This window comes from Pan paniscus, chromosome 10, assembly GCF_029289425.2.
Source record: "Pan paniscus chromosome 10, NHGRI_mPanPan1-v2.0_pri, whole genome shotgun sequence".
Classification (NCBI taxonomy): Eukaryota; Metazoa; Chordata; class Mammalia; order Primates; family Hominidae; genus Pan; species Pan paniscus.
In genome coordinates, this window is record NC_073259.2 from 52,565,474 (window position 1) to 52,580,424 (window position 14,951).

Sequence of the window (14,951 nt, forward strand, 5' to 3'; positions counted from 1 at the left end):
CTAGTGTGTTTGACCTTGACCCTTTCAGTCTTCAGAACTATGAGAAATTGATGCCTAGCACAGTGGTTCACACCTGTAATCTCAGCACTTTGGAAGGCCTCAGTAGGAGGATTGCTTGAATCCAGGAGTTCAAGACTAGCCTGGCAACAAAGTGAGACCACCATTTAAAAAAAAAAAAAAAAAAAAACTATGAGAAATAAATTCCTGTTGTTTAAGTATGGCATTATGTTATGATAGCCAGAGCAGACTAACATACATTGCAGCATTATAAACAATCTCAGACACTTCACTGATATTCTCTCTCCATGGCATTCTTTAAATTTTTCTTGGTTTTACCTTAAAAGTGGGTGGCAGGCAACGGGAACATGAACTAATGGCTATTGAATGTTGAGTTAGCATCTGTTAGATGCTGTACATATATTATCGAATTTAATCCTGGTAGGCATATGTGACACAGTGATCTATAGGGAATGTTTCAATACAACTTTATTGGAAACAAGTGATAGAAAATGTGCACATTTTATAATCCACAATTAGGCGTCTTCTAAATAGTATACACATATAACTACTTTATAACTGTCAACCACTGTGGACAAGGAAAATAAAACACTCCTTGATAATTTTTCTGAAGGATAATCAATAATTTATTTCTCTTTAATTGTCACAATTACCATAATTATCTAGCTACATGACCAGTGTCACTACATATCACAGGAAGATTGTCCACCTACACTTTACTGAGACAAAGACAATGGCCATTTATGTGTTAAATGTACAATGGGATGTTAAAAGCAGTGACTTTTATGTGTAAGACAAGATGTGGCACATGATTTATTACGAACAGGTTTGATTTAAAATGTATTATGCCAAGAAACAAGCATAGAAATGTTTTGGCATTGAGTTATTATTAAAGTAGAAAATAAGTAAACTAGAGAAATAAATCCAGATTTTCACTTACATTAGATACATTGAAGTAGGAAATTAATTGGCTCCTCAGTATTTTTGTGCAAGTTTTTTTTGTTTCTTTCCTTTTGTTTTTGATTTTTTTATAAACGAGTAATATGAATATATCACAAGTAAAAGAAAGATCTCAGCCAAAAAGAAGGTACCAGTATATGAAAAACAAATGAAAAATTACCAGGTATTTTTTGCTTACAAAAAATTTAAACTATAAAGAGTCACAAAATATATATAAAAACGCCACATTGAACGAGGCAATCATACTCTACCGAAACTGGTAGCATCCTCTTAAAATCAGTCGCATGCATTCCATTCATTCGGTCATACAGTGGTCACCGACAAGAAGGCATTATGGACTCTCGTGCCATCTGGAGACTTGGCCCCATGGGTCATCAGTTCTTGGATTGTCATCCAGTTGTCCAAAATTTTCTTGTTTCTCTTTTTCATCATCTTTTTGTGACTCAGTTCAATGATATTGATCTCCTTCTTGCCCTCACTGCCACTCTGAGGGCTCTCCTTGAGACACTCTAACCTGCTTCGCATCATGAACTCACGGCGACGGCGCTGCTCTTTGGCCCTAACCAGGTGCTGCTTTCTCTCCTCTTTGCTCCAGTAGCGCCCCATTTTCATCTCGCTCATGGTGTCATCGTCTGTGGTCATGCCACTCCGCTCTTCCTTGATCTTTAAGGCACGTTCCTTCAGGATTCGGTCTCGCACGGGTCTCTTTGTGATGTACCGTGTCCCGTCGCTCCTAATTTTCACCTTCCATTCCATCTTGGGCTCTGAACACTTCTGAGACTCCTTGCACATGCTCACCAAGCTGAGCTGACTCTGAGCATACTCGACTGCAGATTTCTGTTGAATTAACTGCATGTAGCTTTGATAATGCCGGGCGTGTGCTGGGATGTTTGCATATCTATATGAGGAGCTGTGGTAAGGAGAGAGGTAAGGGATGTGTTCGCTGACTGCCTTCTCTTGATCAGGAAGCTTGCTGCCTTCTAAAATCTTCTCCTTGCTTTCAGCGCTACAACCTTGCTCAGTGGTTTTGGCTTTGGTGGAGGTCGACTCTTTACTGCTCTGTCCGGAAGAGGACTGGGTGGCTGCCATTGTGCTTCTCAGGTTTTTCTTATTGGTGAGGTTGATCACCCTTGGAAGGGAACTGTCAGGGGAACGGTCTACAGTGAGCGGAGTACTTCTGCAGCTCTCAGCTGTGTTGTAAGCACTAGAACTGTCCTTGTCAGACTTTTCTGGATGCTCCATGATGTCATCTAGCTTTCCCCTTTGCATATCTATGCTGGTGTTATAATTCCGGAATCCTCCATCATGCAATGTCCAGATGTCTCCATACTGGTCTGTCACTTTCTGGAGCCTGTGAGCCTGCATGATATTCTGACACTCAAGCTCAATGTTTCTCAGCTCTTCATTAAGCAACTGTAGCTCATGCTCCACTCCCTCTTGCTCCCCTTGATTGCATTCAATTGTGCTGCTTGAGTAATACAGGTCATACTCTCCATGATTTCGAATCTTGCATTTGAGCTCCAAGAGCTGCCTGAATCTTTCACAGTCCTCATCTGGGTTGCCAATGCAGTCTGAGTCAATGTATTCACCAGACACGAGGCTCTCATTGTACTGAAGTTCAACACTTCCCAGAGTGTCTTGGCTCTGCCCCAGGTCTCTCTTGCTCTTCAAAGATGTGCTATTGGGGTCCTCGGCTGCATTCTCCTGCTCTGAGCTCTCATCATTTCGCAAGCTTTCATCTGTACGTCCTACTCCACTGTCCTTCTCATGGTTGTTGGATGAGGATGTTGCAGTGTCTGTTGTGCCTTCTTCTTCTTCTTGCTTTTTTGGCTAAGAAAATGATGTTGAAAGAACAAAGAAAATTAATGATTTTGGAAGACATTTGTTATTAAAAATCTTGTTTGAAAACCAATGTTTCCTGGCAAAGTTGCATCTCCTAGACAGTTGCTCTAATTTAGGGTCCATCACAATTTTAGAAATAAAGGAAATTAGCTCATGGCAGCTTTTTATACAATGAAATGAAGAAAACAAAACCCGCTTGAATATGGCTATGATATTCACTTGGATATAAATAAGACAGAATGCATTCAAATAAGTGATTCTTTAGGTTTTCTCTTACTTGGGAAACTCGGGGGTGAAGGTGTATAAACAAAGTGACTGTATGAATTTCTGAGGTGATAATATGCAAAAGAATAAGACAGAATGTCTAAATAGTCTTCAGCAATATGGAGACCTGATGTTCAGAAGCCACAATCACCTTATGTTTTTCCCCTTAAGTACAGAGGAAACTTCACTGGCTTAGTAATATGCTGACAATGGGTAAGCCAAACATCACAGAGTTTTAGGACTAAGTTAACATTATGTACTGGAGCCTAGGACATTGCTATCTATAGGTGAGGATGCTCAATTCCAAAAGGATTCAGGTTATTAGTGGCAGATTCAGGTTATTCATGACAGATGGAGGCAAAGCTTCATCTTCCAGTGCCAGAATTTCTTATATGTCCAGGATGCCATATTCCTGAATACATGTGCTCTGACCTCAGTGCACTCTAAATCATGTTTCTCAAAAGCAACAACAATGTTTTAGGACTCATTGGGGTTGTATAAGATTTTTCTGCTCTTAACCAGGGATTTTTTTTCAAAGATAAATTTTAGTCTATTGAGAATAAAAATTCAGTCCTATGAAAATTTGAACAGCACTGATTGCCAGACATGGGCATAATATCAAAAAAATTTTGACACTTATGTCACATATATGTATATAGGCATGCATGTATGTTTATGTAGTGTGTGTGTGTGTGTGTGTGTGAGAGAGAGAGAGAGAGACTCTGGTAATTTTTGGCTTTAATGTAAAACAATTAACTGTAACTGTCCTAATAAGATGCATATGTAGTTCTTTCTCTGTGAATATGGTAAAGTTACTTTCACCTCTATCAGTCATCATATGATAATCTATAAGGCAGTTAGTGTCTAGGTTATATCTGCCTTATGCCTAAGTTTATTCACTATATATATATATAGATAGATAGATAGGTATAGATATAGCTCCATCCCTCTAGAAGATGTAATTACACAATTAAATATAATCAAGCCAACAGCTAGTGCTAAAGAAGGATAGAACGGGTGACAAAAGATATTCTAAAAGAAGTCTAAAAAGGTCTCTCTAGATAATTGTTATTTTGTTCCACAAAAGTAGTGGCAGAAAAAAAAGTAACAATATCAAGAGGAGAGAACATAACCATGTATCAGCTTATTCTATGACTCTCAATCTTTCTTTCCCTGGAAGATGTTCCTTCATTTGTTGAAAACATACTGAGATTTATCTTAAATGTCTTATTGATTAAAAAATTATAATAAGTAACTGTAACGAACAATGGGAAGCTTGCTGCATCCCTAGGCTGTGACTTATAAGGTGACAATAGTATTTAATATGGCAATGTCTGTATACTACACCATATAACTCTCAAAGAATGTTATTGATACTGGGCATTTGAATTTATATATCGTGTTATTTATAATTATATTTTTCTAATATCTTGTCATGAGCTGAAAAATACAAGAAGACTAGTAATTTCTTTCTTATTTTACATGCAGATGACATAATAATGACAAATTATGCTATGGGAGATGTTGCACAATGTAACGGCATTCATAAGACCAAACATACTGTGTAAAATGAAACTTTCCATAAAGTAGGTTCACATATGGGTATGTATTTTATTTTTTCAATTGAATATCCCCTTTCCCTTGTTATTGGTCTATGAACAACTGTGAAAATAAAATAGTTTTCTATTCTCAAACCTAGAATTCCTAGTTTCTAATGCAATGCTACTCTATCATTTATCATTTCCCTATGGAATTATTATAGTGACAGGCAATGTTTCTACCTAGACATTTCTAATGTAGTATTATTGTTTATAAGGGCAAAGGACTTTTAAAGGTTTCTGTACTTCTCATCATTTTTTAGTCTCATGGTGAAGAAAAAAATTCCACACAATGAGAATCTAACCTCAGGGACATCTAGTGTTACCTCACGAGACCTAACATTTGTATTACCTCTGATGAGTAGGCAGCATTTGACACCGTTGTCACTTTACCTGGACAGGATTTCTCCCTGCTTTCCTTATTCCAACATCCTCCTATCAATTCAGTATCAGGTCACATTTTGTATCTAAGAAAAAAAAGCCTGGAGCAAGGACTTTCTTGCTTGTAACCAGCAGCTGCCACCAAAAATATCTTTATTTTTGGCCAGTGTTGAAGTTATACATAAAAATTTTAATCTGCCCTATCTATACTGAAAGACAGTCACCACAGTAGCGATATTACTTGTGAGCATGAAATTCTGTTTGTGGAGTGGCCAAACTCCACATAATGAGCACATGAGTATATCACATATGACTATGTTGATGCTATAGTGTGCAATCTAATTATTTATTTAATATGTGGACATGTGCACACACATACACATTTCTGTTATGGGATGTTAGCAAGCTGAATATTTCATTATTCAACATGGTAAAGTGATAGAATGTTTGTGCTGCAAGTTTCTAAGCCTGTCAAGATTTTCAAAAAAATTATCATCTTTTAAGATGTGTTAAGAATTAATGTTGAGGCCAGGTGCAGTGGCTCATGCCTGCAATCCCAACACTTTAGGAGGCTGAGGCTGGTGGAGCACTTGAGGTCAGGAGTTCGAGGCCAGCCTGGTCAACATGGTGAAACTCCATCTCTACTAAAAATACAAAAATTAGCTGGGTGTGGTGGCAGGACCCTGTAATCCCAGCACTTTAAGAAGCTGACGCTGGTGGACCACTTGAGGTCAGGAGTTCGAGAACGGCCTGATCAACATGGTGAAACCTCATCTGTACTAAAAATACAAAAATTAGCTGAGCATGATGGCGTGCACTTATAGTCCCAGCTACTCAGGAGGCTGAGGCAGGAGAATCGCTTGAGCCCAGGAGGCAGAGGTTGCAGTGAGCTGAGATTGTGTCACTGCACTCCATCCTGGGCGACAGAGTGAGACTCTATCTTAAAATAATAATAATAATAATAATGATAATAATAATAATAGACAGGGCACGGCGGCTCATGCCTGTAATCCCAGAACTTTGGGAGGCCGAGGCAGGTGGATCACGAGGTCAGAGTTTAAGACCAGTCTGACCAACATGGTGAAACCCTGTCTCTATTAAAAATACAAAAATTAGCTGGGCATGGTGGTGGGCATGTGTAATCCCAGCTACTCAGGAGGCTGAGGCAGGAGAATCAATTGAACCCGGGAGGCAGAGGTTCCAGTGAGCTGAGATTGTGCCACTGCACTCCAGCCTGAGCGACAGAGCAAGATTCCGTATATATATACATATATATATGTATATATATAATAAAATACATATAATAATGTTGAGAATAGGAAGATAATTAAACAAATCAGTAAACTGAAAACAAAATTATATCAGGCAGATAAATGACATGAGTGTAACATAAAAAATCTAGAATACATTGAACTTGTTTTTGTAAAATGGGAAAATGACAATAAAAATAATATACTAATCACACTGTGATCTTTTACTAGTTATGAATCCATTAAGGACAGCAGTTCTGCTCATTTTTCTTTTTATTCTCAGTTTCAAGTGGGGTACTTGGAACATATTAGGAGTTCAAAGTTTTTAGTTGAATGAATATGTGACTTCAAGGCAAAATGATGTTAATAATCTCAAACTATGCTATGAGAAATGTTGCACAAGTTATACTATGGGAAATGTGACAACAGCAGCCATAAGACCAAGGATAATCTCTATGATTATTCAGAATATACAGGTGTAATCACGCCATCCAGTACGCAAATAAAACTGATGGCTTACATCATATCATCTTCATCCTATAGTGATAGCCTAAGTATTCAAATAGATACATTAATATTTTAGAGTAAAAAAAAATTACTTATTGGGGAAGCTACCTCAGTTTGTTTTCAGCTGGCATATTGATAAGCAACACACATTTTTTACTCTTAAATTTCTGCAATTAGTTTGAAGTAGTGCCTGGGTCAACATTTGGATACTACTGTACTGTATTAACAATTGTCTCCAAGCTTCCCAAACTGGATATATTCTTAATGGAAAAACATTTTATTTATTCCCCCTGCTTCATTTGAGATGATCATTTGCTCTAAAAAATTACCATGATAGAGATGTTGGATTAAACCCTTTGATTTTGTTTTCATCTCCATTTATGGTTACACATTAAAAAAAGAACAAGCAACATATCAAATGATGTAGTTCAAATTGTTGGCCCTACCTGCTCCACCTCATTGGCAGTGGGCTGCATTGCTTCATTATGCTCTTCTTCCAACATCTCCAAGTTTAACTCCTCTAAGAATTCATTCCTTTCATCTTCCAGCCAGCCTTCATCCAGCTGCAAAAGAATACATTAGTACATTATATTATGTTAGTGAGAACTCATGCTAAAATAGAGTAAACTTAAATGGCCAGTGCCTGACGAGTTCCTTTTATCATAATGATTCCCTTCAGAATACCAGCCTCCCACAGTTCACCTCTCAGAAAGAAGAAAAGGTGATAAAAAAAAAAAAAAAGGACTCTTATGCCTTTTATCCTTTCCTGAAACGGGACTACAGATTTTCTCTCATAACCAAGTAAATCTCACAGCACAGAATATTACCTTCTTTCAAAATGTATGAAAAGCATCCTGCATAATCCACAGCTGTCATGCTCATTACCTCCAACAGTCCCGTGTTAAAAGGACTGCCATGCTACTAATTGGGCTATGAGACAATTGGGCTGTTTTCTTTAACAACAACCCCCAACGAGACTGCACACAAAGTGCCCCCCATACGCTCATGCTATCCTCATCCTGCTTTTTTCTTTTTAGGTGGGCTCCCATGTTAACAAGATGGCTGCCTGCCACAAAAGAATCTACAGACAACATTTATTTTGTCTGTGAAGAAAGGAAAATTCTAAGTTATTCTTCTCAAGGAAAGGAAAGAAAAGCAATATTACTCCATGTCTATTTTAATTTGTTTTCAGGCCCAATTTTACAGGAAAAACACCTCAGTGGATGTGACATTTAAGGGTGGTGGAGTGGTGTGGGGCATGCAGGGTTTTGTTTATGGGTGTTGAAAACAAGTATTCTTGTAGGACTCTTAATGCAAATTGAACTGAACAAATCCCTTCGGCTTTTCAATACAAAGTGAAGTGGAAAACTGGTGGTTACCTGGCTAATATGATCTAATATGATCAATGTTGACAGTTACTACAGATAATTTGCCTCAAAGTGGATTTTTGGAGCTGGATTACATAAATTAGCTGCCTATGCTGATTAAATTAATTGGATTATTGTCAAAACTCTGCATCACCCTGTACAAAGAAATAGCATTCTAGTGAGCAAACATGGATAATAGTTTGAGATATTTTCACCACCAATGAACTGGCAAAATAAGCTTTTAAACATAACCGAACTTCTACAACTTAAAAACAAACTGGAAAGGACATTAAGCTGCACCAAAAGAGGCATTAGCATATAGGTATCATCTTTATTAATATGCAGGCAAATCATAGATTTCATGATATCTATTAAAGGCCATGTAGAACTTAAATGACCTCAAACTTAACTGGGGCCCAAAGTGCTGGCACATTTGTTCATCCTCATTTATCGTAATGTCGCCTGAATAATTTGATCAAATTCCTGTGACTTTGATATGCAGATGAGCTATGATAATTATGCCAAGTAAAAATGTAAATTCAGCCCAATTTATAATTGTTCAAATTTTACATTCTTTAATCTTTTTCAAGTATCATAAAGCTACAAATGCCAGACCTCATAAAAAATTACTTAAAATGCGGAGTGCTTACTATTCACAAACACATCAAGGAATTTTTCTTTAATCAGGTCAAAATAAAGTATTTTCTAACACTGATATAGTGAATGATGAAACAGAGTCCTTTGAGGATTAAATGAAGTAGTGGGGAAAATAAAGAGAAAATGGTCAAAATTAATGATTCCCCATAACTCTTTTCTTATTGAGTAATCCAGTAGATTCCTGAGTTGCCAGCCACAGTCATTATATGTCTATTTTGATAAGGCTTTCTTTTAGGCTGGAGGTGCACACAGCACAATTAGCAAGGGAGATTCTTCTTGCTCACTTCCTTCTTCTCTCCTATTTCCCCCTTTCTACCTAGATGTACATTCACTACGGTTTGAGTCTAATGTAATGGCAGAGACAGACGTCTCCCTTGAGCTGAGCTGCAGGAAAAGAGGGATTGTTACTACTAAGAGTGGGGATCTATCTGCACCAAAGGGGGCCACATGTGGCATCCCAGAAAAAGGAACAACCTACACTGTCTCAAAGGTAGTGGCTACAAGTTCTTATGAGAATCCTCTCTGCCCCAGTGTCCTGAGGGAAATAGGACAGAAAAGCAATATCTTTAATGGTCTCAGGAAGAAAATGGGCAGAAAATGAAAGAGAGTTGACAGGAAATGAGGAAAATGAGTTATTTAAAAATATTGCACAGATGTACAATACTGCCCCCAGCAACTCTGTAGATCATTTCCAAGAATCTAGAGAGTATTTGAAACGTTAAAAAATTTTTTTAAAAAGCTAGAAAAAGCACACAAAAGCTTCCACATTCTCCCTGAATAAAATACACACGCAAAAAAAAAACATACAACGAGATAAATTGAGTTCAATGGAAAAATATGGGTGATATAAAGACAAGATTTTTTTTAGTTTTTTTTGCCACTTTATAGCATGTACTGATTAAATTACATTTTAAAAGTATGGTATTAAAATGTATTTCTTTTCCTGATTTCTCTGGAAATCTGTTTTTTTTTTCTATAGGCAATTAGCTTCCTTCCAGTGGAATGAAGGTTTCTTTAGGATCAAGGGGCTAATGGAGATCATAATTTTGACAGGCAGGACAGCATCCTATGGAGTCAGACAACCATCTTTCATCAAATGTGGAAAGGGAAGTCTCATTTGAAAATTCATCCTTCAGCATTGACTCTTTTGGAGAAAAAGGTCAGAAGTGTAGCCAGATACTCAAATTTTCCACTGGTTCTACCCAGCATATGCATTCCATCAAAGATTAACAGGATCTGGTCTATGTTATTAATTTCTATTATTTCTACAGCCCATTATGGCCACTATGTGGCATAGTTTAAGGAAATGCTTTAGTTCTAAATTAATGAGGTTCTCTAGCAGTTACATGGAAAGGGCAGGGAAACCACATTATAACATAAAAATATCTTCTCTACAATAGAGATGGCAACTTCAATTTATCATAAATTTCACTAATATGCATTTAGCCCCTTTATTATGTTCTTTTTTGAAGAAAATGGGAGCAGCGAGATAACTGGGTTGAGAAATTTCCAGATAATTGGTATAATTTCATATGTATTTAAAAATTCACTCCCACATAGGCAGTGTGGGGATTTTGTGGGCTTTTTCCCCCACTCCTAAGACCTCAGGTGTGTAACTTTACTCTGCCCCAGGCTATGGCAGACTTTATGAGAACCATTTAGAATGGGCAAGGGCATAAACGAAATATATGCGGAAAGGGTGATCTTTTATAACCACTATATTCAAGTCAGGATTCAGTCTGACACTGGAATACACTTACTCAATGTAATTTATAGATAGTATGTAGTTACTCAGTCTGAAAAATATCAGATCAATAACCGAGGAGACAAATGGCGATATAACTAACTTTACTCAAACTACTGACAGATGGATAGACTGGTGACAATGTTTTGTCCCTTCTGCCTTGTGGTGGGAGATAAAAAGGATATAAAAGGAAGCCCCAATAGTACTTTTTTTCCATTACCTTTACTCTACTTTCATGACATCTTCTTCCATAAAGATCTAAAAAATTCATTTAGAAGTTATTAGTTTTTGGCTGGACAATTGTTTTGGTCACACTAAACTTGGAAACAATTCATTTACTATACATGGAACCAGATCATGCTATACAAGACATTCTAATTGATAAAGTTATTTTAAAAATATTTAAGTTGATGACTAGATAGGCTAGTGTTTCTCTCGTGGAGCTTCTTCCAAGATACCTTCATATGCCATTTAAGTATTTTCAGATGGAAACTTAAAGCAAGGATCCACACAGAATTAAAAGGATCCACACAGCCATTTTTCATTTGAGTATTTATTTAAGTAAGTGGCAAATTGAAGGAGAGAATCACAATTCAATTTGGTATGCTTTTCCCCCCTTAAAAGGGATATTTAGCTGCCATTCTATGGAGCAATATAAGGAAGTCTTTAATGTGTAATACTTTCGATAAATTAGGAAAGATCAGTCTTTATTGTATTTTGTATACCTTAATTGCTTTCATATGTATTTTTAAAATTCACTCCCACATAGGCCATCTGGTGGGTTATATGGGGAGAGATAACCATGATAATGATCTGATAGAGAATAGCAGACAATGAATATAAATTCATTCACGAATTTACATTCAGTGAATTCAATGAATATAAAGTTCAGTCTCAAGACTTTTGATCTCTGTTCTGACCTGAATCTCTGGCCTTGCAACAAGCAGCACGATTCTCTTACACTCATCGTTAGACAGCAAGGCCACTGCTTCTTCTCGATTCTGGACATCTTCCCCATTTATCTAGAAAACAAATGAGAGTGGCACATTAGTTTCCATTTCCACAATGCTGCACACAATAAATGGCAAATATCAGCTCATTTATGGTAAATGTATGGACAGTGAAGCTCACACAATGGGCTCATCTTCAGCCCTTCAGCTCAAAGTGCCTTCACTCAATTACGCGCTTACTGTAAGAGCCATATCGATCCGTGAAGGATGGCGGACATCAGAGGAAGCAGCTATGTTCATAAATGTCCAACCTGCGCCCTGGCAACATACATCTAGCAACACAATTAACCAGCTCCTGACAGGTGACGTTCATCTTTCTTCGCTCAGAGTAATGGAAGTGTCACTCTGAGATAATAGTGCTGGGGGAAGAAGGACTGGCAATACCACAACTGAAATCCGTCATTCTGCACGCTTGCCGCGAGCCAATTAGAGAGCTGCAGTATTATCTCTCACCAGGCAATGCTCCCAGGCCACTGCTGATTGCATTTTTATTTAATCATTTCATATTTGCGTGTGGGTCTGACCCAGTTGCCCAAACATCATCGTCAGGATAAATCTCAGTGTTTAACTGATCAAAGTAAAATAACATTCTCATCAATACTCCATTTCCCTTCTAATATCTATCCATTTCCTAAAGTAATAAAACTAATGAAATATCTTCAGACTCATCTCTTAAATTTAAAAATTTAAAAAATATTAACATAGAGTAAAATTGAATTTTTAAAATAATGATGAGTGAAAGAAACCAAGCTTGACTAAACTTTAGATTTCATGGAAAAGATTCCAGTGACATTAGAAATATATCTTTTTACTTTTTCTAAGTTCTAAAGAAAGAGTAAATAAGATTTGTAAAGTTTCTTTTTTTAAACTACATTTTCATGTGCAAATATATTTAGCTCTTAATTAATAAAACTTTTTCCTTTGGATATTTAATAATTATTTTCTTTTATTGATTACTCAACTCCATAGAGACAGCAAGATTTTTGACTTATAATTATATGTAATCAAATAATGGGAAAGAAATTCCAGTTAAAGAGATCAAGTAATTCTGTCTAAAATAGTATTAATTACTTGAATAAATGAAGCAGATGGAAAACTTAGCAGCACTGACCATTCTTTTTTCAATAATCTAATGTCTTTCACTAAGGACTTCTGCTTAAAAGCATGAAGTAGACTATTGAGGTTTTTCTCCTCATAGGTCTCTGGGTTTCTGGCAGATGCATGAGGACAGACGTAATTATCTGAAAACAAGCCCATGAATTTCAACTTTGAACCACAATAAATAATCCTTATTCCTATACTCTTATATGTATTTAGTGCAAGGAAAGCAGGCAATAATAGTAAAAATATATATATATGGGCACAAGTTGTATTTTCTTACTCCAATCACTGTCATTTCTCACTTGTATACACAGAAAGGAAATTCAGTGGTTATAAGTTTCACATGCATTCCCTATTTGTTTTTGAAATTCACAAATAAAATTCATCCAGTTAGGAAACAAAAGCTGATTCCACAATGGGAAATAATGACTGGGAAGGATATGTTGCGGTTTGTCATAAATACCTCTAGAAAAGTATGTGTGCACTGACTCCAAGGCCTTTTTTCTCAAATAAAGATAAATTGGCAGTGGGGGATTCCACTATACTTCCCCTACCCTCTATTAAGTGTAGTTTTAAAATAATGACTTTGTAGTATTTACTCTATTTGCACTTTGAGGGCTTATGTCTGTTTCATGGTAATTCTTAGTAATATATTTGCAATGCATTTATTTGTCTGTCAAACATGGACCTGTTTATTCATCTCCTCTCCACTACAGGCACATCTGATCCTAAGAGAATTGAATTGGGTGATCTTACACAGCTTGTCTTCATCTTTTCTGTTTGAAATATACTTCTCACTTCTTTTTTTCCTGGTCTCCACTTGACTGTACATATATATATATATATAGTCTTTATATATATAACTTAATATATATAATATATATATAAAATATATATTTCCTCATCCTTCATCTAAATTGCACTTACCATTAATCTAAATACTTATTCATGTTAGTCTAATGCTGCTATTAAGTTTGCTATCTTAAGATGCATATAATAATAGTGCCTTTCTCAGAGGGTCTTTATAAGGATTACATGAGTCGATACAGGTAAAAATCTTAAATAGTGCCTGGTACATAGAATGTCTTCAATGCTGGCACATATTACTGTTGATGCTATTGTTATTGTTGTTATTACTATCATCATTTATATTTTAATCCTTAGTAAAGACAAGACTCTTTTGTGCTAAATAAAGCAAATAGAGTGAAATTTATAGAAAGTTATTAAATGCATAGTAGTAAACATGGTTTTGTTTTAAAAGATATCTACCTCATATGTATTTCTAACTCTTAGAGGACCATCAGGAAACAATGGGGTTTTTTGCCTTTTAGTTTCTTTACAGTTGGTATTCATTTCTCTCCCCTGAGAACTCATTATGACCAGAGCTATGGTCTCTGGTCCTGGCAACAATTAGTTCTTACATTGGGGCAACAGATCATTTCTTGCAGAAACACTTCTACCTTCAGGATCGTACCTGGGATGAAATCACTGACACAGAAATCTGTCATTAAAATGTAATTTATTGTTTCTTTTAGAAAATAAGTGCCACAGTTTAGCCAACTGGTTGGTAGATGCTATTGTACTCAGGACATTAGTTTTACACCCAAACTGATACTGGGGCAAGAAATGTAGACATGGGTTTCAGCAAAGATACTGCTCAAGGAATGAAAAGAATTGAGGAACAGAATCAGATAGAGCTTTCAACCTTCGGTTGCTCTTGGTCCTGAAATAATGGTTTATAGTTACAGGATTGTTTGTGGGAATGCAGCCTGCTGTGCCAGGAAAATACCAGGCAGACATGGAAGTGGAGGACCCAGCAATAAGGGAGGGAGACAGATGAGTGTCATGTCACATAGCTTAATGGAGGACTTCCACTTTAGGAAAATAGAGGGAAAGAGAACCAAGAGAAAGACAGCAGGTAAGTTTTGTTAACGTAACTGTCTCATTTTCTTTACATGGCCATATGTAAATGTTAGTTTCAAAATGGATATTGCCTTGGCTAAGAAGAGATCTGTGGTACTTATATGGATAGATCTGTCAAAATCTCACTTTAGGCCCAATCTCCTGTATGTGTGTATGAGTGTGTTTTGCGTGTGTGTGTGTGTAAAGCCCTAAAAGCTTAGAAATGAGATGTAATATAGCTTTTCTCTTCCATATACCAATATCTAGGTTTTTTCTATTATTGTACCAGAGGTAGGTGGGCAACTCAAATTCTTGACATCCAACCATCAAGAATCTTAGGCAATAAGAAA

At 36.6% G+C, this 14,951-nt stretch overlaps 1 protein-coding gene across 2 annotated transcripts in view; it reads right to left on the reverse strand.

The window, feature by feature from the left end:
- Positions 1 to 468: 468 nt before the first annotated feature.
- The window catches only part of PDZRN4 (PDZ domain containing ring finger 4), a 386,476-nt gene continuing 371,993 nt past the window's right edge, over positions 469 to 14,951 (reverse strand). For both annotated transcript variants that reach the window (XM_008951057.5, XM_034936022.2), the window contains 3 exons: positions 11,509 to 11,610; positions 7,267 to 7,383; positions 469 to 2,808 (listed from right to left, as the gene is read on the reverse strand). In XM_008951057.5, the coding sequence (XP_008949305.4) occupies positions 1,282 to 2,808; positions 7,267 to 7,383; positions 11,509 to 11,610 (1,746 nt within the window). In that variant the 3' untranslated portion in view covers positions 469 to 1,281. The remainder of the gene's footprint in view (positions 2,809 to 7,266; positions 7,384 to 11,508; positions 11,611 to 14,951) is intronic.